At 32.0% G+C, this 27,366-nt stretch overlaps 2 protein-coding genes across 12 annotated transcripts in view; one reads left to right on the forward strand and one right to left on the reverse strand.

Moving 5' to 3' along the window:
* LOC141449125 (uncharacterized) overlaps window positions 1–7,532 on the reverse strand; it is a 35,439-nt gene extending 27,907 nt beyond the window's left edge. The window contains exons 1-5 of the mRNA XM_074118218.1: window positions 7,404–7,532; window positions 6,927–7,069; window positions 6,618–6,833; window positions 4,942–5,075; window positions 1,549–1,647 (exon numbers count right to left, since the gene is read on the reverse strand). The gene's annotated coding sequence lies outside the window, so the exon portion shown is untranslated. The remainder of the gene's footprint in view (window positions 1–1,548; window positions 1,648–4,941; window positions 5,076–6,617; window positions 6,834–6,926; window positions 7,070–7,403) is intronic.
* A 2,329-nt stretch (window positions 7,533–9,861) lies between these two features.
* zip (myosin heavy chain 10) overlaps window positions 9,862–27,366 on the forward strand; it is a 132,947-nt gene continuing 115,442 nt past the window's right edge. For all 11 annotated transcript variants that reach the window (XM_074118224.1, XM_074118233.1, XM_074118225.1 and 8 more), the window contains exon 1: window positions 9,862–10,462. In XM_074118224.1, the coding sequence (XP_073974325.1) occupies window positions 10,106–10,462 (357 nt within the window). In that variant the 5' untranslated portion in view covers window positions 9,862–10,105. The remainder of the gene's footprint in view (window positions 10,463–27,366) is intronic.

Here is a 27,366-nt window from a genome sequence, read left to right on the forward strand (position 1 = left end):
ACCCGTAATTTTAACCACTAAAGGTTGGTTAATATTGTATAAGAGGCAGGACCGTACATTCCCATTGCTGAAGAAGACCATACTACTCTATTCCAGGTGAAAATATTCCAAATAAAAGTTGTGGAGCAAGTATTTAATGTAGGAGGAGTCATTAAAAAAAAAAAAAAATCATTTTGTGAACCGATATTATTTTCTAGTTAGGGGATCTTCATTGCTAAGATAATGTTAGGTCTAAACGTAAACGTAATTTTGTCAGTACTTCCAGCAACTTCTCGTTTTTGGAAATACGAGTGCGCACATGCACAATACAATATTCTAAAATACATTTCTTGTTTTCTTTTTTCATTATGGAACTTCAAATCGTGTATTTCTGGGAAAATCTTGTTTCCTCTCTCTCCTCCCTGTCACTCTAGTGCCGGGTAAGGGTAAGGGTGCACAGAATGTTCAGTTCAGTATGAAGAATTAAATTCAATTAGATACTACCTTGGGACTGAAGGGTCGGTGAAAAGTCCAAATTGATAATTTGACTTTTTAGGAAAAGAGAATTTGGAAAACAAAAATTGGTTCACCAGCTGGGCTACAAGTAGATGACTCTTTTTTTTTTTTCTTACCCCAGCAAGCCGGGAAATTCAAGGTAACACCCCGCCTTGTTCATCCTAAAATTAATGTAGCTTTTTTTTTTAATAATAATAATAAAAAAAATGTTAGTTTTATGATGTATTGATCGTTTTGAGAAATATATTTGATAATGTTTAAAAAACCCAATAGGTGCCGCTTTTGTCAAGGGCGCAAATTTTATTTTAATTGGGAAATTCAAAAATTTATTTTGTAAAGTAGCACAAACAGTAAACTGACTTTCATCAAAAGTTCCAATTTTAGTAAAAAATTTTAGCGTATTCTGAAATTAACTGATGAAATCGTATATTATTCCAAAATAACCTTGATTTTGGTGGTTGCATCTTTCAGAATACTCCACAAATCGATTTTCAGGGTGGGGAGGGAATAATTTCAAACTGGTTTTTTTATTTTATTTTAAAGTCAGTCAATAGACTTTTAGTCATATCCAAAGTCATATATCTCAAGTTTCAAGTATTTTCAAGTTTTTGATATATTCAGCTAACAAATAAATATATGCTAAAAACATTTCTTTCATGTTCAGATGGCCTAAATTATTTCTGTAAATTTTTTAAAAATTTTCACGATCGCAACACTCCCTCTAACCAGAAGTAAGAGAAAGTAAAAATAGATTTACAGCGTGGCAAATTCGGCATCAACCCCTCTCTCACGCGATAATTATTATTTTATTAACTGTAAAATTTATATTATTTGAATTTGCTCCGAAATTCTATTTTTGAAAATAAGTGTGAAAACTGATTTCTTATTATGACTATAAAAATCTGTTTCAAATTTTATGAGTTTCAAAACATTAGTATCAAGTATATTAATAAACAAAACTATAAAACGTTGGAAATTTAATAATAAAAGCTCAAAAGATGAAAATAATAAATCTAAATGAAATAATTAAATTAATTATTCTTTTGTACATACCTATCTAGGGCGCTGTGTAATTGACTCCTGTCTGTCTGAACTGCAACTGCGACCGGTCTGTGAGCAATAGGTAGGGGTCTCCTTCCCTTGTCGGCACTCCTGTGATTTACAAACAGGGCTACAATTTCCTTTCACTATATATAAAATAATTACACATACTTATCCATTTATTTTCTATTGCTCTAAAATGTGTTCTCCTATCTATAAATGAAATTTTAAAAAAAATCTATTGTGAAATACTAGACTATTCTAATAACGATTCAAGACGTCATTCTTGTAACTAATTTTAGTCAACTTCCCAGGAGGAACCGAAATGAAATAGAAAGTTTCAGTTGCCTGCTAAAATATGTTTATATTTTCCTGCTGCTGATATGCAGGTTAGAGAAACAAACTTTTATTTTTTTCAAATGGGAACCTCTATTTTTTATTATGAATTCTAAAAGTACTTCTATTTGTAGTTAAATTGCTTTTGAAGTTCCCAAGTTATGCATTTTTGAACAATAAAAAAAATTTTTACCGCTGCCTGCAGGCATTTATTAAAAAACAATAAATGATTATGGATACAACAAAAGGGTCTGTCCAAAGAGCAACAAAAATGCAAGATGAATGTTTACACAAATGCTCTCTTGAAGAAGCTTGGGATACTGAGCTTGATGTATGTTCAAGAGAACTTCAGTTCGAAATGCGGTTAGATATATATTTTTTTTTTAATTTAAGGCGCGTCAAAATTTGAGGTTCTTGGCGCCCAGATTGTTCTCTCGTTACAGGCAACACAGTGTTGTTTGGAAAAAGCTCCTAAGAAGAGAAAATCTAAGGGCCAGCAGAGCTGGATACGAACCCGGGATCCCAGTTCCAGTACATGCTAACAACTGAGCGTGCCCCATTATTATTACTATTTTAAAAAATATATATTCTCAACTATGTTGTTTACTTTAATTGCCTTTACCTTTTAATTTGAAAAAAAGGTGCGTCTTAAACACAAATTAATTATTATGTTAACTATTAAAGACGTGAATAATAGAATTTTTTAAAATAAAAACTCACTAAGTTCTGTTATCAGTATATAAAAAAAATTAAAATGTTTTAGGAAACTTTAATACTTATAATTTAGACTGAATGTGGTGGTATATCAAGAAGTTTCTACAGAATTTTTCTAAAAGCAGACAAATAATAAAAAAAAGAACATTTAATACAGCAAGTTGAAACTATTATCTTTTTTATCTTTACTTAAATGAACCCTCAAGACAGTTAAAAGAAAAAAAAATGTTGCGTATATAATATATTTAAGTAAAAATGATATCGTTTAAGAAAAACACGACACATGAAAGTAGTCTTTTTTGACAGATTTTAAATCCTCTTTGTCCTCTTTGACCTCTTATAATACAGATAGACACTTCCCATAATTTTTAATGAATATACATTTGTCGTAGGCCAATAGCTATTTTAGTCATGTAGTTTTATTTTTTTTGCACCTGGCCAAGCGAATAATTTTTTGGCAATCTTAATTGCAAAATGACCAGTCAGGTGATCGTCAACTAAGCAGTTTTATTTTGCACTATTAGCAAAAATAAGCAGCTTAGAAAAAAGCAGCTTTTTTCATATTAATTTCAACTGTTAATGATCACAGAACTACTAGTCCTGTGCATTTAGTAATTAAATTATGTTTATATTTGACGATTTTAAATTAAGTGGTGACTAATTTCAGTTGTCAAAACTTCTAATTGAAATAAATAAGAAATAACATTTAAAAAAAAGTAAATGTATTTACCAATATATCCTGGAAACTATTAAATCTGAACAGAGAAATTAAAAGTAGTTTATCATAATATGACTGCTCATACTATGTATAACCTAAAATAAACTAGTTACGCCTAGCAACAACTTTAACAAATAATATTTACGAAGAAAAATAGCGTTTAAAAATAAAAAAAAAATCTCAAACGTATTCATCACCAAGGCAGTTGCCATCTGCGTAGATAAATGTTATTTTACGAAAATAAGCAATCACCTACGACTTATATTGTTTGGACTAAGGCTAATGTTAGTTCATTTTTTTCCAATGCCAGATCAAAAACTTATTAAGGTTTTAGAGAATACAGTTAATTCTTAGAAATTTTGGGTGCATTGTGTGAAACCAGATTTTCAATTTTACTGTCTGCAGCCAGTAATTACATTAACCTTTATTAATTTTATTTTTGATATAAGTCTGAACATACATTACTCCTAAACTTTTAAGCGCAGAAACTAATATTTCTCATAACATTCATCCCAACAAAGTATTCTACTATTCTACAAATGCCCGAGTTAGAGTGTTCTCTATGTTGGAAAACGGTTATGGGAACATTAATGGTTAAATTGATGCCTCAGAGTTGAATTCCAAAAATGTTAAGAAGTTCAAGAAAGCGAGCTGCGCTTTTTTTTCATAATAGTTTTGCGATCAATATAACAAGTCCTACAAAGATCTCAAACTCAAATGGCAATGTTCGCCAATAAAAGTTGCGCATGGATACTACAGTGGAAACTTGGACAACTGAGTCTTCGGGGGAGTATAAAATGATTATTTGGTATTTTGTGGTTAAGCCCACTGTTGCGTCCTACTTCTAAGCAGAGGTATCGATATCGATCCTGAAAAGATGGGCCTGGGAATATGTAAAATGCCCCCGAAAGATTATTTTTGATTAATTATTTTTTGACCAACATTCGGTGGGAGCCAGTGTTCGCAGCTCCGCCAGTAGTTACCATTACCTGTCAATTCTGCTTTCCACTGGCTGCAACAGTGTTTAATTAGTCTAGTGGCAAACGCGTAAAAAAATATCTTTTTTTTTGCAAATTATCGACTTTGTAACATTCTCCCCGAAGCCTGGGTATCCATTGTAAAGACCATAGCTTTTTTGGCAACTACAGTCAAATGAATTCGGTACCCATGTTCAAGTTAAATTTACTACTGTAACTTTAAACTTTTAATTTTCACTTAGGAAAAGTTTATAAACAATTTTTTTCTAACAAATAAAAAGTAGTCTCACACGAGGTATTCGTACTGGGGATCTCCCACTTACAAAGCCACGCTCTTGACCACTAGACCAACACCCGCCCCAATTTTCACTTTTTTAATTTTATAAATGGAATTTTTTTTTTCAACAGAAAACCAGGAGGTTTCTATCCCATTTAAACGTAATCATAATCTCCCACTGTGAATTTGAATTCATATGGGTGAGGTTGAAAAAGCTGACCTAAAAGTTAAAAAATAAAAATCAACATTAAAAATGAAGAATTAACCAAAGCTCGCATTCTGTAGAATTCATTATCGCTTGTTTCACATACATGTATAGAGTTATGTTTTTCCTGCACACTTTTGATCATAATTCACAATATAGAAATAAAAACAATACTTACATAACAGTGATGAAAATGATTAGTACACCGTATTTTATTCTCCAAATTTGATCTTCTATGAGCCCATGTACTTCCCTCATAATTGCTTCCACTTCCACTATACAATTCAATGTACTCTTCGTTTTTCCACATATCTGCAATTTTGAATATTTAATTTTTAAAGAAAAAACAATTATTCTCTTAAGTAAGAAAAAAGTAAATTAGAACCACATGTTTAAACATTGATCATATTGTGAGATAGAAGTGTAATGTATGTTTTTTTTTTTTTAATTATTTAAGGTAGCGCAAGTAAATTTAGGCTAGAAAATTTTATGACTGAACAGAGGTCCCATTTCAAACAATTACATAACAGCATATAAAACGTTTATTTGTAATATAAACTTGCTTTTGGTCTGTTACAAATGAAAAACATAATAAAATGTTAGCACTATACTTTTAAACACGAGATATAATTCGGTTAAACACACCACATGAAAATAAAGAGCTTTGATCAGATTACCTTGGGTGCCAAGCGGTAGCGACTCCAAGACTATCCTATAATGATAGGATCCTATCAAAACTTTGTAAGATGTGTAGAATAGATTTTTTTTTTTAATTCAGTAAATAGCTAAAATTTATCGATATGGGTAAAACAAAATAAAAGAAAAAGACCATCGAAAAAGAAAGGGATAGGATAGTTTGGGCTCAATATAAGGACTAAGTTGGATCTCTTCAGAAATAGATGACTCACCAAAGTAAAAAATAAATACATGAGAAGTGAGTTTAGATTAAGTGAAGATATCTTATAAAGGAATTATGGTGGAAGGAAGGTACCATTGAAGACATTTTAGGAAAAAGGACAAATGTCCTGAAAAACGGCATGCAAATCAGATGATAAAAGAAGTAGCAGCACTCTGGGTATCCACACCTATAGCGTCTCTTGTGGCTTCTCCAGTGCGTCTGTTATTTTGGTAAGCGAAGAGGCCAGCTGGTCACAAGATGTAAAGGAGGGAGTAAAGTGGATAAGTATACTTTTTAGATGATATAAAAAGATGATGATGAATAATTATTAGGAGTTTTTCTAAACTTCTAGAAGCCATTTCTCTTTAAATCTCAAGAAATGAGAATATTTTAAAAATTAAATTAATCACCTTGGGCATAAACAAGTAAATAAGACTGGTTTTCAGATAATAGTTTGGGCTCAATATAAGGACTAAGTTGGATCTCTTCAGAAATAGATGACTCACCAAAGTAAAAAATAAATACATGAGAAGTGAGTTTAGATTAAGTGAAGATATCTTATAAAGGAATTATGGTGGAAGGAAGGTACCATTGAAGACATTTTAGGAAAAAGGACAAATGTCCTGAAAAACGGCATGCAAATCAGATGATAAAAGAAGTAGCAGCACTCTGGGTATCCACACCTATAGCGTCTCTTGTGGCTTCTCCAGTGCGTCTGTTATTTTGGTAAGCGAAGAGGCCAGCTGGTCACAAGATGTAAAGGAGGAAGTAAAGCAAGTTTCACACGAAGGAAATGGAGATGATGATGATGTCTAAGAAAGGGAAGTCTGATATAGTCAAATTGGTCTTTTAACTGAACACTGAGTGAAAACATGTGAAAAACGTTTAAATTTAACATAACTTCAACTTGTGTTTTTTCTTTAGTAGGTTGCTATATCTCCAATCCAATCACTTACCTTTATATTGGCCAGGGGCACCCAATATTTGCTGCCGTATTTGGAGAGAAGTGTCTTCTAACTTATTTTGAAGCAAGAAAAGAACTTGTTCTTATATTTAGTCTACTAAATTTATGAATCACATTCCAACAATATGCTAGCCCGAACTGTATCAATTATGATGAGTATGGTTTTCGGGGAAACTTGTGACAATAGTTAATTGGACTTCGAGTCCGCCTGGAAAAAATAAGCGATTATTTTACTTACAATTATGGTAGTTATTAATAAATATGAGTCACTTCAGAACACGAAAAGTTTAACATTGTTTACCAGATTTCTCTAATGGCGAACATTACCAGGTGATTGCCAACAGTTCAATAGTTACATTTTTTACTTGTTTCTGTGATAGTTGATGGCTGTTAGAAATTCCCATTGTTGATCTCTTGTCACATCAAAGGCTTTGTCATTGCAAACTGAAAAATAAAAACAGTACCAGCATTTCATATTTGACCACAGTTGTCAGCATATCCAGCTTCAATGAACCTCATTTTAAACTTTCCAATAATTTCTATAAATTATTTTGTTTTGCTTTTGAAAAGCAGTTTCTTACGATTTCTTTTTGTCTTTCTATCGTAAACAGATACAGAAGCCTAATAAACATATCTGCTTTAATTTTGCAACTATCAAATATATATTTTTTCATTTAACAATTTTAAATTCTTCCCTAACAAGTTCACCATAATATTATGTGCATTCACGGTATTTGAAGAAACTATATTTTAAGAAATGTAACTTCCTAATAATTACCTTAACAAGACATGTGCGTTCCGTTGATAAAGACTTAACATCAGTGATAAACATTTCTTGATCGCACCCTTCCTCATCACAAGGTTAAATAAAACTGCTCAGTTGATGGTGGCTGGCAAAAAATATTAGAAATGTCATCTGCAGTCATCAAAAAATCAAGTTAAAATTCCCTCTATCTAGCGGACGATTCTCGAACCAACACACAACCGTTTCCATATAATTCTTATACTAACGCTACGGGTGGTGCATATGAATATCAAAATTGGACCAAATAATAGTTATAAGATTATGTATTTATAGGAATTAAGTTTTACAATTAAAATAGTTGAAAAAAATTGTCCGAAAGAAGAAAACTGATTATCAGGAGCTAAAGTTTTGTCAAAATTTCCTGACCTTTATAAAGTTTTTTTTTTAAAATATACACTAAACACATGGCTTTCAGTTTTAGAAACAACTTTCCATTATTTCATTTGAAAAAGAAATAACATTTTTGCATTCGATAAAATGGCTGTGTCAAGACATCTGCATGGGCATTGCCACGGTGCAGCTGCCATTCCTAGGTCCCTAGATAAATTAATAATGAACAGTAATAAAATAAAAGCAAAATGAAGAACTTATGAAAAAAAGTTTTTATTTGGCGCGAAAATAAAAGTCTGCTTGCCATCCTTTAATACTGGACTGCTGGAATTTAAGATTAAATTCGAACATGCGAATGCATTCCTACAAGATACAACAGTATGCCTACCTTTAGCTCTGAAGCTAAACATGAAAAGAATTGTACCAATCAAAATAAGTAAATGAATGCAGAAAATGCGCTAACGCCCAAGTAGTTGATGATTTTTTAACCAAAAAGTTCTTTGAAAATTTTTGTCATTTTCTTATTAAACATTGTTGATTTTAAAAGAGGAACTCTTTGTTATCTCTTCCTTTTGCACTTTAGCTTTATTAGCATGTTATGATGGGTTAATTATTATTATTTTAAATAGTTTGGATTTGTGACAAGAAATAATATTTACAAATCATTCTTAAAGTTAAATTTCTCTTTTCCATAGGATGATCATCTGATTTCTAAAAATATAATAAAAAAATCTCTATAATGGTAGTTTATTTTAAAAAAATAAAAAGATGGAAGATTGTTGAAGAAGATTATTTTCAACAGAAAAAGTAATATACAAATTGGTAGTTATCTACATGTGTATTTACTTTTTCCAATAAGTTTATTCTCTCAGACAAATCTTTTAAATGCTCCAAATTATTAATTTTTTATTTCAGAATATTATGTATTCCATGAACTAAATAAAACTTTTCAATGCTCCAAATTTGTAGTTCTTCAATGCAGAACATTATTTATTCCTTTCCAAACAAAAAAATCTATTATATGTAGCGGTGTTTAGGGAGTAGGAGAAAATTTCCATCCATATTTAGGCTTTCAGTATTCAAAGGCAATAATACCATATGTTCAAGCTAAAGAGTATTTCTCAATCGCAGTGAGTCCTTATCTAACTGACGATTACTGCGCAAGAATATTGCCATATTTGGAAACAAATCTAGGGAGACACCTGTGTGATTATGAATTGATGAAGCCTTTTATTTTCATCTTAAAAATATACTTTCTGTTTTTAAAAATGTACAAACAAATTTACGTTAATAAAATACGAGCAGCATTGTTTTTTCTTATTAAACACCCAAAACTATTTATTTAGTTGCTTATACTTCTTAATTTATAAATATAGGCATCTCAATTTTCTATACATAATTACAACTCAAACGCTTACGTTTATTTAATTGTTTGTAATTATTTATTTATTTGATTTTTTCAAACACCTTCATTTTTTATGAGTTTTGTAGAACAGAGATAAATATTACAGTGTTGAATAAGTGATTTACTGTTTGAATTCTTTGGATGTGGTGCTTAATAGCTTCCAAATAAATTATTTCAACCTCAAAAAGTAATAATAATTAAAATGTTTGTGCAGAATTTCATTATTTTACATTTTTAACTGCTTTTTGCGATAGATTCATTTCCACTTGATTTTGCGGAATCATATTTTAAATGTTCCCTCCTATTAGAGTACCAGCTTGTGCTGCCATCTTTCGCTTAGACATGTTACATTTTAAGCATCGATTCTGAAAAATAATGGTTGATCGAACTTAAGAATTTTTCTTCTATTGCTAAATATAATATGAAAAATTAATAAATTAATTCATTAGAAAAATGATTTAATTTACCTGCAAGCAAAACTGCAGATTTGTTATAAACAGTTTGTGATAACGCTAACTTGCACAAATAAAAATACCAAATTAAAAACCTAATCATCCCTTATATTCAAGAAATTTAATTATTTGAAATAACATTACTAGAAAAAGTAAAAGCGTAAATGTTTTATTCATTCTAATAGTGGTGGGGTGTAACGGCTTCAGTCTTTGTCCGTTGGGCAAGCCAGCGATATATCGATATATGCTGTGGTGTGATTCACCTTTATTACACAAACAGGCGTCAGCCTTCTTAGGGTTCACTAGCTTTGTGGCTCGCTAACAGTTTGCTACTGGTTATTTAACGGATGGAAATTAATGTTTTGTTGTAATAGTGATATGTGCAGTTTTATTTGGCTTAATTAATTAAAACATTAAGTGAGAATAGTGCCAAGTGTTTTTATTTTAACTATTGAGAACATTGTGCCGGTGCCCGCCTAAGCTGCAACATGGCCGACGTAGATACCAAAGTCGACCGTTCGGATCCTGATTTTAAATATTTATCTGTTGACAGGAATACGTTCAACGATCCTGCAACTCAGGCGGAATGGACTCAAAAACGACTCGTATGGGTTCCGCACGAAATTGCTGGATTTGTATCGGCTGGCATCAAGGGAGAAAGAGGTGACGAAGTAGAGGTTGAAATTGTGGAAACTGGTAAACGGCAATTTGTACCTAAAGATGATATTCAAAAGATGAACCCTCCAAAATTTGACAAAATTGAGGATATGGCAGATCTTACTTGCTTGAATGAAGCCTCCGTACTTCACAACATTAAAGATAGATATTATTCCGGACTAATATACGTAAGTATTTTGTTTAACTTATTTTACTTTGTTATTTGATAGTAGATTATTAATACAATCTAATAAACTTAGGATTCAGTGGTCGTTCTCTCTTAAAGATACTTTAGTCAGAAACCAAAAATGAGGCTACAGTTATGGAAATGATGAATATGCAAATTAAATTGCTTTGCTTTCTGGATTGGATTTAACTTATAAATTATACTGAATATGCGTTTTACCTCGTTTATATATATCGCGAGTTTTTGAATTGTATGAGGGAGCATCGTCATATCAAGTATAACTGCAGATAATTTCATTTTTTTTTTTTAAATCAGCATTCATATAATTGTTTTACCTAATTATATTTATGTAGGAAATTCCTTTTGATCTATTTTTCAAGTATAAGTTCTGTGTTTTAAATTTTTGAAAAGTGTTGGAACTACTCGGTACAGAAATTACAGTTTTCTGTTTTTAATAAGGTTAGTGTTAAATTTATATTAACGTCTGTCTTGAAAGAATTTAGAGGACTATTCAGCATTCATAAACCTGTTTGTTTATTTCTGTTTTTTTTTTTTTTTTAATGTAACATTGTTCAAATTACTTTTTTGGCAATATGGCTTTTTTTTCTCTCTTCATTCATTTAATTTTCTTTTCTGTTAAATTTTCTTTGCAATATTTACTGGAAAATCCAAAGATGTGCAAAGCATGATGTCTTCAAGAATTATGTAGTACTTAGTTGGATGTTGGGTTGGGTGACTGTTCAACTTCCCCCTCCAGCAAACCACACCTCGGCTTGTTGTCCCAAGGTCTTCTACATCGGTTACCATCGGTGTTCTTCGATAGATTTTATTTCACTGGAACTTAATAAAAATACAAAAATGAAAAGCCAATTAACTTGTGTGTAATGTGTAAAAGTGTATGAGTTAGTCTTAAAAATGCAAGTGTCATTAACTAAAAGCTAACATTAACCAAAAGCAATAAACATTCATTCATAATTAGCAATATCTAATAATATCAAATGAATAGTCATACTTTTTTAATATATGAGATAATTGATAACGTTGAAGCTTTTTTAAGTGTCAACGTAAGTTTTTGGCCGGGAAAAAAAGAGTTACAGCACCAAAAAGCAATTAAAAATAAAAATGGATATAAGGAGTAAAATTTAACGTTGCCAGAATTAGTATTGTAGTTTAAAAGATACGGATATATCATAGGGTTTATTGAAAGTTTTCAGTCTTAAGCTTATCCTATTCAGAGAGAACATATGTAATAAGATACACACATTGAATTTGTAGACAAGAGCTGGCAATATTTCTTGCAACGTCCATTATCTTAAAAACTCGGTAGAAGCTGTGTAACACTTGGAAACATTCTTCAAGTTTGCTAAGAGTAATTCAGTTTCAGATTCTGGTCCAAGTTTCAAGTTTTTCAATACCTGATTGAACCTTGCTGCCCAATAGATTGTTATTGGTGAATCACTTTTTGTTTTTCAAGTAAAGATAGCTGGAGTATACTCAAACAAATAAATTTTATGACTGGGTGTTGCAGAGGGCTCCTTGCTATGGCTTCGCTATTACTGTTTGAATTACACTTAATGTGGGGGTAATAATGTTCATATACCTCCGGCGTTCTTGCAGCGACGATTTACGTTTAACTTATGGTTTTGTTTTTTTTTACAAGCATTCTCTAGATCGCCGCAGAAGCAAGCACCATTCCGGTTTCTTGGTACCTTGCTGTCTTCTGAGAAGAACAAACCGGCAAAAATCCATATTTCTGTTATAATTGTATTAAATCTACAAAAGTCATGTTTCTATTTTTCGCGTTGTTTGATTACTATAGTGTGTTCCAATGAGAAAGTAATGTTTTTTAATAATTAAATTTTTTAACGGCCTAGAAAATATTGATTTTTCTTATCCTGATTAGTATTAAATATAGTAAAAAATAAGTTTTTCAAAAATCATATTCTGTATGCCATCGTTTCTACAGATATGTTTACTTTGTAGCAGTATACAAACAAGGAATAAAAACTGTGAATTGTCAAGGTTTTGTTCTAACATGGAATTCGTACTAAATTTAAGTTGGATTGAATGTAGTTCAAGTGTAATAAAAAAGAAGGTTAAACTTTATAACCGTTCCCGGACCACCTTGTTTACAAGTGTTTAGTAGGTAGAACGGTCCTTTATTATTATTATTTATTTATTACGGCGCATCGAATGATGAGGTCATTAGCGCCCCTAATTATTTTTGCTTCTCTCCGGCTATGACCATTCGAGTTGGATCGGTCCGGTTACTAATTACAATTTTATTATTACTTTAAGTGACAGTGATGACTACCTACAAGAGTGCGCTAGTAGTCCAGAAATGATTTTTTAAGTCCAACTTAAAGCTTGGTACACTCACCAAGAACGCGTGTTAACCAAAAATATGTTACTTCTTTCTTTCCACATGGTAGTTCCATGGACAACGCCGATTACTCCAGCCAAATTAATAAAGCAGTTAATTATTCTTTATGTTTAAACTTTACTTTTGGAATTAATTGAAGTTAAAGCATAATCTATTCTTTTCTAAAAATAGACCTCCATCTATAGCGGCTGGTTGCGGTATTCGCGGACATTTATTGAAATACTGCGTGCGTGATGTGTACACCGGGTTTAAATGCAAAAAAAAAAAAATTAACTTTGTGAAAGGTAGAAACATGCAGTTGGTTTGCAGTGAGGAAAAAGTAAGTCTTTTGATTACTTATTAGCCAGAATAGATGGACGGCCTTCCATTTCAATTCAAGTGTATCTAATAGCTACAGAAAAAAAAAGAAAACCTGTACAAACGAAATTGACGAGCACTCAAAGACATTTCGTTACAGACAACATTGTCCATCACCGGACAGTGAGCTCTAAAAGAAGCTCCTAGGAAGAGAAAATCTAAGAGGGCCAGCAGCTGGATTCGAACCTGGGAACTTCACGTTAGAATCCAATTACGCTAACCTCAGGGAGCTAATCCCTTCTCTGTTTTTATTCTTTATAAATCACTTTTTATTAGTGCAGTTCCAGAAAAAAAAAAAGTAATTGTAAAAAAAATAATATTCACACACTTATTAAAACTCCACCCCCTTTCTATCGAATATAACGTATTATATTTCGCAACACTTTTGGTCAATCAAAAACATCTGTTCTCATTCGTTATTATTCTCTAGTTTACCATTTATGGCTGCAACACTGCCTTTAACCATATATAGTAAACTAACTTGTAATGTTTGCCATCTCCGAAATATGTATCAATTAGACATCGCTGTTTTAAACTATTATAATTAATTTTTTTCAGTACTTAACATGTTATTATTTTCAGTAATTTTGCTATTCTTATTTACTGTTAACGACATTTTCAAATTTATTTTTTTATCGTGCAAAATAAATAAATAAAATAACTCAGATCTTAATTAAAGATCCTGAAAGGTGATCTTAGACAGTAAAAATCATTAGAAATATAAATATTCTTTAGATAATATTTTTCGATTATTATTTTTTTTTATTTTTTTTGTTTTTTTGTTTTATATTTTTTATGAAACAGTTTTAAGTGTGGCTTTTTACAGTAACGTCAGAAATAGGAACAAATTGTCGGATTATTTCACTTTATCTTATGATATGTACTTACAGGGGGGAGCTGCACTATAGCACTTCAATCGGATTTTCTAAATTACTGAATGGATTTTTAACTCTTGGGATTTTATCGAAAATGATTCCAAGATTTTTTGATAATTTTTTTTTTAAAACCATTAGACCACATTGTACTTGTGGTAGTGCATAATATTTGAAATATATTTTCATGAAAATCTACTATGGGCTCTTCTGGGAGAGAATTCGTCAATCTGAAATAATCAATTTATAAATTGGGCTTTATTATTATTGTGTTAGGGTTTTTCGAAAACTTTTCGAACAATTGTTCTGGTAAAGTTCTTAAATGCATTACAAAAACGTGTAGATAAAGTTGTGTTTAAATAATTTTTATAGATAAAATTCTTTTTAGAGAATTTTAAAAAAAGGCTTATCAGTGTAATGAATAGATTTCAATCACATGTGGGATATTATGGCTCCTATTTCTCCTTGTGAGAAGGAGCCATTTTTATTTTCTCTTAGAGCTATTGCGTTCGTGTCTGATTTTCTCTACCGAATATTTCATCGTCGAATTTTTACAGAAAATTGTGACCAGGCGCATATGCAAGGTTTTTTTTTGTTTTAAAGACGAGAGGCCATTTGCAAAACGTTGGAGAACCGGGATTACTCTTTAACCACCTCTTTTAGACAAATATTTTTGTTATAGTTTCTCTTTAATATGTTTATTTAGAAGTTCATTTCTCTGAAAAGATTTCTGACCAGTTTTTTTTTTTTTTCTGTTTTCAACAATATGCCACTCTTTCCATGTTACTTTATTCTGGAGAATAATGTTTGGATTCAACTATATTGCCCATATTGTCTCACAGTTTTTGTATCGTTTTTAGAGAAGAAATCTGATGCTTCCTTCAAGAGAAGTTGTTCCAATACGTCCGATGCCTTAAAAGTTAGGATACTTCCGTTCCAGTACGGAAGTACTACTCTGTTCAAAGCATTGTACGCTTTTCTGAAATAACGGAATTTTTAATCTTTGATTGAAATTTACTGTTGCAACAAGTATCAAAATTGGTAATAGGAGTACTGAATAGCAGTATTAATTGAGTGAAGAATATGCATCTAGTGTTGTCACTTTATTGTCGTGAATATACTCTCAAAATAAGAGTAGATCGCGAGGCCATCTTTTCTTCAATTTTTTTGGGGGATTACCTGGCTAAGCGGAAGAAGACAGTTGTTCAATTAAAGAATTAGAATGAACGTCTGTCGCAAAAATAAATGAAAATCAAATTTTCGAATTTCAATGTGTTTCCAAAATTCGTAGTTTGAAAAAGAGGAGCCCTAAGTTGTTGATTAAGAGGAAGTCGGGTGGGAGATTGATCACGCCAGTTCTTTTTTTCTTGGAGGATGGGTTACTAATCTTGTGTTTGAGAACCAGCAAAAAGTAGATGTTGGCAAGTTACAGAAAGGAAATGATACCATCATCTATTCACTATTCAAGGTCTGAGACTAGAATTAGTTGGGGAGATAGAGGATTTGGATTTCACTTCCAAGTGTGAATGTCGCTAAATATATCTGGGACGGTTAGCAAAAATGGTCGTCCAGAACTCTGCACAGTTCACTATGTCTTCCTTCTTCGTCTATCCCCTTCACTCAATCTATAAACTATGCAAGCAAGGGTGCGAGCAAGTGTACGTACGGGGGGGGGGAGCCAACACCTCTCTCAGACGTATTGCTATTCCAGACTTGTATCTAGAATTAGGCGATCCCCTAGGAAAGGGGATTATTCTTGGAAAGCGCACGCGTTTCCAATTGCACCAGTTAGTGCATCTTCTAGTTTCTTTGACATTTATTTTCTTATTCAGTTATTTATTTTTAGAGTACTCTCACTAGGTAAAAGAAAGCTTTTCGATCATACCAAATTTTCTAAATTGAATTTCTATCTGATACCTTGATACCGAAAAAATGTTTTGTTTTTTTTAATAAATTGGGATTTTTTGATCAAAATATTACAAAAACTAAAAATCTTAGCTCAGAAAACTTTAGATTAGATTCCTCACGAGAGGAACTGACTACTTCGTAGCGTTCGAAATTCTTTAGTTTAACTAGAGTACCAGTTGAAAGACTCCAACATTTCTTTAAACTGGCGTTTCTCAATCTATTTTGGCCCTCGGATTAAAATTAATGAGCAAATTTTGTGAATCCCTGGTTTATTTTAACAAAAAACAAACATTACTAGGTACTATAGGACTACTAATAATTGTAACAGTTTATTGTCATTTACTTAAAATAATATTTAAGTAATAAGGTAAATAATTGTAATTATTATTTATACGTAAATTAACTTTTGAGAAAAATCACAGAAAATTATAACAATTTAATAAATTAATTTAAAAATTAAAACACAAAATCATTTTTTAAGAATGGTTGTTTCTTTTTTTTAAGCACAACTACCTCGTTTTCGCGAATAGTAGTTTTAGCCTGATAAAATGTAAATCACTTTAAAAATGTAAATCGGCCACGCTGACGTTATAAATCCGAACTTCTATTACTTTGAATTCGACATTCTAAAAATATAGTGAATCTGTCTAGAATTTAATAAAATTTTCACATTTTAAAAATTAATCTTAGTCTCAAAAAAAAGTTTGTCAATGATGTATTTGTATTCAATTAAATTTATTTACAATTTTTCTATCCACCTTGCGACCCATAAATAGAAACCACTACTTCTCTACCGAAAGCGCCACTTCATTATATCTACTGCGTTTTGCATTGTTTATTCGAAATATAAGGCTAAGATCTATAAGGCTAAGATCGGACAGGTGAAAAAAACTGTAAGCTGTGATTTCTGTTATTTATTACGGTCATAGATGAAAATCTCGCTTCACATAAATATATGTTACCGGGGAATTATGGATACTAGAGCCTAAAATGATGGCATTAACGGAAAAAAATATATATTTACAGAAATTGTGTTATTATTATTATTATTTTTTTTGGCGCATCAACAGCTGAGGTTATTAGCGCCCGGAGCTTTTTCCAGTGCACTGCCGGCCTCCGGACAGTGTTCTCTCGATACAGACAACACTTTCCATACCGGACAGTGAGCTGTAAGAAGCTCCTAGGAAGAGAAAATCTAAGGGTCAGCTGCTGGATTCGAACCCGGGACCTCCGCGTGGGAGTCAGTATGCTAACCTCATAGCTAATCCCTTCCCTGTGTATTATTATTATTTTTTTGAATAAGAAAATCTTTTTAACGCGGACTGGTAATCTTCGGTCAAATACTTGTGACTGGTCCACAAGACCAGCGCTTGATTGAATGCCCATTAAACTAAGTGTACTCACGCTGTAATTTATTGATGGTCTACACTGAATTTTTTTCGTATATTTTGAAAAAGGAAAATTTGATTTAAGGTTTTTCTTTGTGTGAGATAATGGGTAAGGAGTTATCCCAAAGGAGCTTAGTAATAATTTGCAGTTTTGAGTCTTACAATTTCAAATATATTGCTGTTGAAAATTTTATAATCAAATTACCATTTTGCCGAATGGATTTTATTCGAAAATGATGCGACTCACCTCCTTTGATTTTCTCTAAACTTTGTAAATTAAAATGTTGCTGTAGTCAGTATGTCGAGAATAATAGTAAAATGAGTATTATGTTAATACCAGATTTATTTTTATTTTATTTTTTTCTCAGTTTAGTTTTATAAAATGAGAGAAATATATGTGAGAAACCAGGGCGCGTGATTGTTTTTTATTAGTAGATCTATTACGATAAATAATCTATTTAGCTTTTCACATCAAGCAATAAACGTTATTATATTAATTGTGACCGATAAAAATAATTGTTCAATTATTTCATTAAGTTATTTGAAAGAACTGTTTTATCAGCAGAAATATGTTAGTTAACCAGTTCGACTTCCTTTTTTAGGCTTTTGTTATTCATTGTCTGTTTATGGTATGTGTGTAAGTATAATAGTTGATTACTAATCAAAACTAACGTTCTATCTAATATGGATGCCTGGAGCCTGTTTTTGTATTGCCTAAGTTACGTCACGATCAACTTGTACACTAATATCAAGTTTTATAATCCATATATGGAGTTATCCTCCTTATATGGAGTAGCTAGAGTGTGTTTATGTTTGTGTTGCGCTTGTGTGTTTTTATAAACACATACTTCGTTGTTGTTTGTAGTAGTAAGTTATGATTGTCCCCCCCATACCCCTCCACTATTTATCACTCTGTGATTCTAATTTTCACATACAATTAGGTCAAGTACTGATCTGTGCTGGAATGATTCATTGCATCTATTTAGTTGCATAAATTGTGGAGTGTGGCATTAGAGGCCATCTGTTCATTATAATCTCTCAAGTTACCCTCATCGCTCAGCTTCCAGTCCTCTTTATCCATACATTGACATGTCGCGAAATATCAAGCTTTGATATTGTAAGCAACACATTTCGTTTGAATATCAGCTCATACGGGAAGCGATCAGGAAAAAATCTCTCAGTGGGGAAAGTGCAGTTTACCGTTGAAAGCTGCAATTTTTGGTTCGAGGATTTTTTTTTTAATTAAACAGCAGCTTATTCAATTTAAAACTAGTAATTTGAATGTATTTGTTTTTCCCTGAATAAGTACGTTAACGTATAAATCTCACGAATGCCATCGTAATGGGACAGAAGCGAACAATTAATAACCTCAAGCTGTAGTACCGTAATACCCACAGAAAAGGGTTTGACGTGTAACAATTCAATCGCTAAGGCTCTGTGTGATTTCGTAAAATTGGTTATATTACTATTTCTATATTCAACTTTTCGAAATTGAATTACTATTTTAAAGAAAAGATCTTTAAGGACACATCACCCATTTTTCTCAGAGCACCAGTAAAATCAGTTCGAACCAAATTTTGGGTTACTTTACTCAAACGTTTTCAAGAAATGTTTCAAAGTCAATATAACACCTTTTTTGAGATTTATCTCATTATTGAAACTGTTGAATATTAATTTCCTAATTCAGGATGCTGTGAGCCACAATTATTTGCAAGCGATGAAGATAGCGATATAATTACTACGTTGAGATTGATTTAAAATATATTTATCATCTTAAAATTTGTCTTGGCATATCTTATAACAGAACAAGCATCTTACAAACATTTTTTAGTAAACAATAATAAAATAAATTATTAATGATTTCCTCGACCACTCCTTTATCTCTTCACTTTGCCATAGACAATCAGGCCTTAATCAACTATCCATCCAAATCAAAATATGTTCGGATAACTATTTCACAGTAACCATTAATGATTCAATATTTTCACTTTACTGAGATTTTTAGGAAATGCTTCCAACGATTCAAAATATTCAAATCGATCTCGTAACTATTATTTGCGTAATTTTGTATAGGAGAAATTAGTGTTGTTCAAGAGCTGAGCTATAAGGCTGTAAGGTTCGAGCCTTGAGCGCTCGAGCTTTTAGGGCTTAGCGGGTGGCTCGAATCAGAGCTCGAGCTGAAACCTCACAGAGAGCTCGGTGAGCCTCTGAGGCTCGGCTCAAAAGGCTCGAGCTTTTTTTTTTTTTATGTTTTTTTATATGAAGCATTTTATTTGTACTAATAAATAAATTCATTTCTTAAAATAAAATGAACTTATAGCAGGCTAATGAATTTTTCAACATATTTTTGAATAAATGAATACAATAATTTTTAAAATGTTCGTTGCTCATTGATTACTCGTCATTCCTTAAGAATTTGAAAAGGCTCGCACTTTATGAGCCTTCAACTTGAACTTCACGGCTCGAGCTCTGAAGGGTCAAGCCGTAAAGGCTCGAGTCCGAAGCTTCAGCTCGAACCTCAACTGAACAACACTAGGAGAAATCCTGTTATAACATACTGAGAAGAATAGAAGTAAATATATTTTTTAATTTTGAGGCAGTTATAACAGATCCCTGTGTTTTGTTTTAGACAGTCGAGTGATTGTTCGCTCTATTTTTTCTTAATTTAGTTTTTTTTTGGAACGGCACCTTTATAAAACATATCAGTACACTTACTTCATATGGTAGTAATATGTTCTAGGGTACATATTATTTTTCAGAAGTCTCAATATTCATTTTAGGAGAGTTGAAGTAAGATGTTTAATGAACAACTATAATCAAAATAAGGGTTCTCTTTTTCTCTATTCTCCGATCACACTCTGGTGCACATCGATCTTACAAAAATAAATTTACTAAGCAGTTGATTGTTTCATCTGGACTAAGTCTCACACATGCTTGGGGCAGTAATTTGTTTAGAACAATGGTATACATTGTGTACTTGGAGGGGTAATGAGTTATTGACCTTATTATACTCTACTCCCCACGGAGGGTTGGGTTTCACTCTGTGATATCTGCAGCAAAATTTGTGCCTTCCAACAATTACGAGTGGTTGGAAAGTTTTAATTAATAGTTTTATCAGAATTCACGCCATAAATTATAGTAATAACCATTTTTTGAAAAGTTATTTTTAACTCTTTTAGACTTCCGCCTTTATTTTAGATATTTTGTTACTTGATTGTAATTAATGGGCTTATATTTTAATTAAGATACAAGGTAATCAAGTGCAAATCTTTAAAGCAACATTTTTTAGTGCCTCTTTGGCATAGAACGAATTCAGTAAAGTGTCCAATCCTCTTAACCAGTCTGGAATTCAAAATTTTACTTGTATATTTTATTTACTGTTCACTGTGTACATTTATCGAGGCGCTGATACAAGACGTTACATTGAAAAGAAAAATAAATAAATAGCTGTATAAACATGGCCGCTCTGTTTATCTTAAACTAAAAGAAAAATAAATAGAAGACGGGCACTTATAATCTATCAATAAGTAAGTTAGGTTATTTATTATAAATACCATAACTTGCACAAATTATTATTTACATAAATACTTAATTTTTTTTACTAAATATATTTTATATATTATATTTTTTACTTAATATATTTGTTTAAAGAATCTACCATCCTGTATGAGGTTGTTGATAATTAAGGAACGGATTTTTATGTATTCAAAAATGGCAAATATTTAATTAAAATATGCATTTATTTTCGTCAATTATGTGGAAAATATGTGATTTTCTTAAAATATTTTCTGGAATATTTAAGTAAAATGGACTTTTTTTTTATGAAAATCGTGAAATGGTGGAATGATTGCATTTTTCGAGAACCTCACAGTTCAAAAGGAATGGCTTTGAATCCACATCAGCATCACTATCAAGTTTTCCAATAACTGCATTGGCAATATACCTGCCCTCAACGTCAGTGGTTTCATCAATTGACACCCAAATCGGTCCATCTTTGATATGTTCTCGAATTTTGGTTAGTGTATCTTTATAGATATCTTCCAGGTAGTTTTTCCTCAGAGCGCTCTCGTCAGGCATTTTTTCCCCAATATAGGTCTCTAAGAATCCTTTGAAATGAGGATTTTTAAGTTTGTGGAAAGGGATATCTGCTCTAACCAAAGCCCGACACAGATCTGTACTCAGAGTAGACTTACTTGATGATGGAGATGTAAGGAAGGCTTGATAGGACGTCCTCTCTTTCTTTCTGTTTTTATTCTCTATGTGCGATCCGGTGGCAATATGTTGGGTGACTTGGGAGCGTTGAGAGCAAGAAACGCGCTTGTCACAAGCTGTGCAGTAAAAAATGTCTCCATCACTTCGAAAAAGTTCTGCTGGAAACTCGCGAAGATATTTAGCAACCAGTTGTTTGTTTGAGGCCGATGTTCGTGGCATTTCACCCAAAAAAGAATACACTAAGTGACCGAACGAAATGAATTGGACACTTCAACGAACGAACTGAAAGAACAGACAACGTCAGACAACTTCAAAGAACTAACAAGTGCCCGTCACTGTTTAGCAGCATTCTGTATAAATTACAATAACCATTGTACCCACTGTGATTCACAGCCCTACAGTCTGTGGTTCACAGTTCCTGTCAACCACCTCCCAATTATGAAAATATGCCCAAAATGAAAAATATGAAAAAATATGTACATATTTTGATTAAATATGTAGAAATATTTATTTATTTTAATCAAATATGTATAAATATGCGATAACATCCAAATATGTGGAAATATGTGAAATAAAAGTAGACTCAAACGGCTTAAAAAGTGTCAGTATGAATACTTCTAGTTGAAAAACGTCTGTAAATTGCCTAGAAAAAAATATGTAAATACATACGAATCCGTTCCTATTGATAATAATTCATAAAGAGTCACCATTATTTTGCTAAAACAATTATTTTCAACAAACTTTGTTACAAAATTTCCGACTTCTTTTTATAAAAAAATTTTGTCCAGTTTATTTTTATTTTTTAATAACAAGAAAAACGAAATGTCAATCAGGATGCCGCATGCGGTCCCCGCATCACTGATAAGTTTACTTAGCAAAGATGGCGTAATTATTTAAGGGGGTTATAGGCAGTCAGAAATTTGAAAAAATCGATTTTATATATATATATATATATATTATAGTATCTCAGGAATGTTGCCCTAAAATTTCAAGTCGATCCGAGCAAAATTGTAAGAGTGAAAGTGTTTACAAGCCCCGACCGTTTGAATTACCATCGCTGAGCACAGAGCTCAACTTGCTACGCGGGAGGCAAGAATCCTACGCAGACAGCAGAAATCGGAAAACTTGCGACATTTTGGAAGACATGGAGGACTTATTTTATGGGCCTGGAATCGATGACACTGTGTAAGTTGAAAAAAAGATTATCCAGGTTTTATTCGCAAACCTTTAACCGCTGAAAACTTTAAACGCGTTTTTCTCAAAACTACGTTTTCAAAGTCGGTGGACACGATATCTCAAAATCTACTGCACCGATCTTTTTGAAATTTTACGTATTTCTTTTACACATATTAAAATCGTACTTGGACGAAGGATTTTTTTTTTTTTTTCAATGAATAGAACTTGTTTTACAAAAATAAAATGGTCAATTTTTTTTTAGTGAAAATCGTGAATCAAACTTTAAAGTTGTCCCAAAAATTAAAAATTCAATTTTTTTCTAAATCCTTCGGTCAAGTACGAGATAAAGTCATCGACTAACGAAATCTTTTCGAAATTTTGATTTCAGATGACCCAGTCTCAAGATATCATGTCCACGAGAGGGTTGCATTTTTTTGTCGTGTTGCATTAAAATATTCGCCATTAGTACAATTATTATTAATTTGTAACGAAAAAATTACAATAAGTTCTTTAAACATGGACTGATATGAAGCAAAAGTTCCCGAATAAAAAAGTAAACACGTTTTCCCCCCAAAAAAATTGAAAAAAATGACTTTTTTGGCGCCTCTTACTGCCTATAACCCCTTAATTGAGGTATCTGATTTTAATTGAAAAAATGGTATCGACCTTAAAGCGAACTATATTTACTTGTGGAAACCATTTTGTTTAATAAAATTTTAGTTAATCAGAAGAATGAGAAACATCTTTTTCTAGTAAATTTCGCAGCATTATTTGTAAATAATATATTTTATTCACATACGACTGTTACCAGTGAAATTAGTTTGATATTTAAATAATCACAATTTATTCATTTTTTGGTAATACTTGGCTGATTAGCCCGTCCTCAGATTTCGAATTCTATTCTACTTGCCCGCACAGTTACTGCGGGATACGATAATAAACTTATTTTGAAAGTACAGCCAGTTCCACTCGCAAGCCTTATTTACCTCACATAGGCTGAGTATCGTCTATGTGTATATTGGGTGCACATATCGAGTTACAATTATTATGTTTGTAAAATGGAAGTTTATACACTGATGAGGGACATTCAGGAATTAAAGAGACAAATTGATGTAGACAAAAACTGTATATTTTTTACAAAATAAGTCTTATACTGCTTCGCAATATAATCCCCACCAATATTAAATACACTTGTCCCAACGATGAACTAATGTTTCCTGTGCTTCCGCCCCCGTGCACAACACCTAATTGGTAGTTGGTCGTTAAGCCCTGCCTGAAAAAAAGTACGATTACTTCATTCTTGAAGACAGTTTCCCACAAATTCTTGTGACCTCCTCGTAGTTGCTGAACTTTTTTTTTTCCACGTAATGCCAAACAAAGAAAAATCAGAGAGAGCCAAATTTGGACTGTAGGGAAGATGAAATCGTATCCCCAACCAAATTTTTTTCAATAGTTTCTTGGGTTACCAGGACAGTATAAGGGCGAGCATTATCTCGTAGTAAAATTGAGCCTTTTCTTTGAGATCTGCGACGTTTTGCTCTCATTGCTGTCTTTACTTTGTTCATCAACGTGTCTAAATAATAGACACTGTTAATAGTAATACATCGGTCTTCACGAATAATGTCAACAAATCGGATTTCAAGCGAAGGAGTTGACAATTCAACTGATCGGCCAGGATGGACGCTCTTTTGACCATTTTTGAACTGTTCTACCTACTTATAAAAATTTCCGCGGTTCATACAAATTCCTCCATCCTCTAAAATCATTCGAGGAAAGATTTCAGCCGGTTTTTCACCTTCAGAAAATTAAAAAAACGGATCACCGAACGTTGTTCAACTTATGTGGAAACTTCAAGTGGAAGCGCCATCGTTAAATGCAGTTTTAAGCTGATCTCAGTGATGCCAACCTTAAGCCATTAAAGTAATAAACTCCTCCTTTTCTAACTGCTTCATTTCTATGACAATTTGTCTCTTTAATTCTTGAATATCCCTCAGTTATTGAACATCTTTCTTTCATAATTGGAGACTGAACCTTTTTCCGATTGTTCAGGAACAGGAAGAAAAATGAAAAAAGGAATCACATGACGCAATTTGCCATTAATTTCATAACATACATTTAACAAACTATGGCAACACTGATATTCATTATGGAAATGTAACTATTAGTTTTAGAGACGTACTTTTTGGTAGACGTAATAGTGCAATCATGATTGTTAATGATATTTCATTAGTGGTATGTTATTTGATGTTTGAGAAGGCCGTGGGGATTGAAAATTTTCAATGGTTTCTAAATTATTTTGTAACGGGAGTAGCAGGATATTGTATTTTGCAGCTGGTTTTTGTACTTTTGGTGCTCCTCTTTGGCATTATCATCTATTACAATAAGTTTAAACAGAAAATACATGCCGAGCATGGTTCATCGAATTTATATATGAAGAAAGAAGGCTTTTACAACCTGAAAGGAGGGAATTTTATTGAAGCGATCAAATGTTTCAAAAGAGTTGTGGAAATTGATCCGCAGGACACGCAGATCCGTCATACACTGGCCGAATTGCACTATAAGAACGCCGACTATGAGCAATGTCTGCAAGAATGTGGGGCAATTAACAAGACACCAAGACTAGGCGACTGTCATCTAATAGCAAAAACATATATTCTGATGGCTGGCTGTACGGCCAAAATTAGAAACGATCCGATTTCGAGTGATGCTTATTTTAAGAAAGCGCACGATGTCTGTCCCACACAAATCATTAAGCACTTGATTTATAAAATGAAACAAGAATTAAAACTAATTGGTATTCAGAATACACCATTTCCACTGCGATGGAAGTAAGAAATGTTTACATGAGGTACTCACATTTTGGAAGGATTTGGATTTATTAAGTTTGTGGCATTGAAAGCGTAATTAGGAAATGGATTGCTTAACGCTGAACCATACAATAGTAGAATTTACATTTTCATTAATAAAAGTGGTAATTTTTCCATTCTATACAATTTTCATTATTGCTAAAGCAAACATTTCGGTCGTATATATTGCGGAAGTAACAATCTTCATATTACGATTAACTCGACATCCTATTCGTTAGTTCTTTACCGATTCAAGAAAACACTTCGCAGTTTTCTTTCATTTTGTTTGAGACAATGGATGGAGGAACCTATTCTTTATTATTTCTTTGATGCGCAAATACGATACCCTAGTCTTATTTCCTGGTAGATAACAGTCGAACGGAGATACACTTTATGGATTTTTATTTTTATTAACAAGATTTCTTAGGAATCGGCGATATTGCATTGAAATACATGAACTTATATGTTTAATAACGTACTTGTAGAGTGGAAACTTATACTACTTTCCTAAATGAAAGTATACTATATACTAAATGAAAATTCCAAGTGAGTAGACACGTAAATATTAATTTGAATTAATGAATTGAATTGGATTTTCGGCCTGTGTATACAATAAACACTTTTCATTCTGGGTTGTGCTAAAAAGTACGCTTTTTTTTTTTGTAAGATTATTGGTTCGACATTTTGGACATCTCTGGTGTTTAATTAATCTTCAATTTAATTCTTTTTGAAAAAAAGTACTTTTTAGCTCATGCCAATTTTTACATTAATTTTAATTGTATTAATTGTACGCCTGTAGGATTTATTTTTTACGAATGATTTGAAGAACTATATACATATTTTTCTTTTTTAAACATTTATTGCTCTGTAGATAACTCAGCGAAACGACACTGTCGGAAGTTGATTATTCTTCCGCTGGGCGAGTTGCTTCTATGTATGATGTAGGTTCTGTTATCATCATAATTATATTCCTTATTTCCCAAGCAGCCAATGACACCGTCTCCTAATCTTGTGTTGAAATTATTTCGTTTAATTTTCTTTTTTTTGGTCTACATTTCTAGCCCATTCATAATTTAGGGCGCCTATACAATCCCTGACTAAAACATTACGCGATTACGCATTATAAAAGGGAAGTATTTATTGGTAGTAAACTGATATTGTTTAACACGATCTGTAATGTTTTAGTTCAATATCATGGGAGTCGGTCAGCTTCTCTCTCGTCTTGTTATCTCGAATATTACAACGTTTATTAGTGACAACATTAACTGCGCCATATTCATTCATCTTGGATCTGAGCTAATATTCTTCGACGGCTGCCAGAGTATATAAATCTTTCCAGAACATAAATAATTGTCATTATCTAATAACATTTACGTGGATTACCTGTTTCAGATCTTGATCAAAAACTCGTTAAAATTTTTATTACATTATTATTATTGCTAGAAAAATCTATAATAATTTTGTAGTGCGATTAAGTCAGCAGTTGTTGAATGTTAAAAATAGTAATAATAATATTAACATTTAATAAACTGTTTTATTTTATTTTTTTATTTTATTTTTGTATCTACGTATTTATAAACAGAAACTTTATTTCCGTCGCGTAATTTATAATAAGCAAATGATATGCTTGTTTTTGCTGCGTCATTTTTTCACCACCAAAGTTTATTGGAGTTTGGCCAAAGAATAACTTAACTATTTCTATGTTCATAATAATAGAAAGAAAGTACTTTCTTTGCAAACACTTTTCCACCCTGCGAATTCTA

Source organism: Rhodnius prolixus, unplaced genomic scaffold (assembly GCF_049639745.1).
Source record: "Rhodnius prolixus isolate KJV_2025 unplaced genomic scaffold, Rpr scaffold_2, whole genome shotgun sequence".
NCBI classification, from domain to species: Eukaryota; Metazoa; Arthropoda; class Insecta; order Hemiptera; family Reduviidae; genus Rhodnius; species Rhodnius prolixus.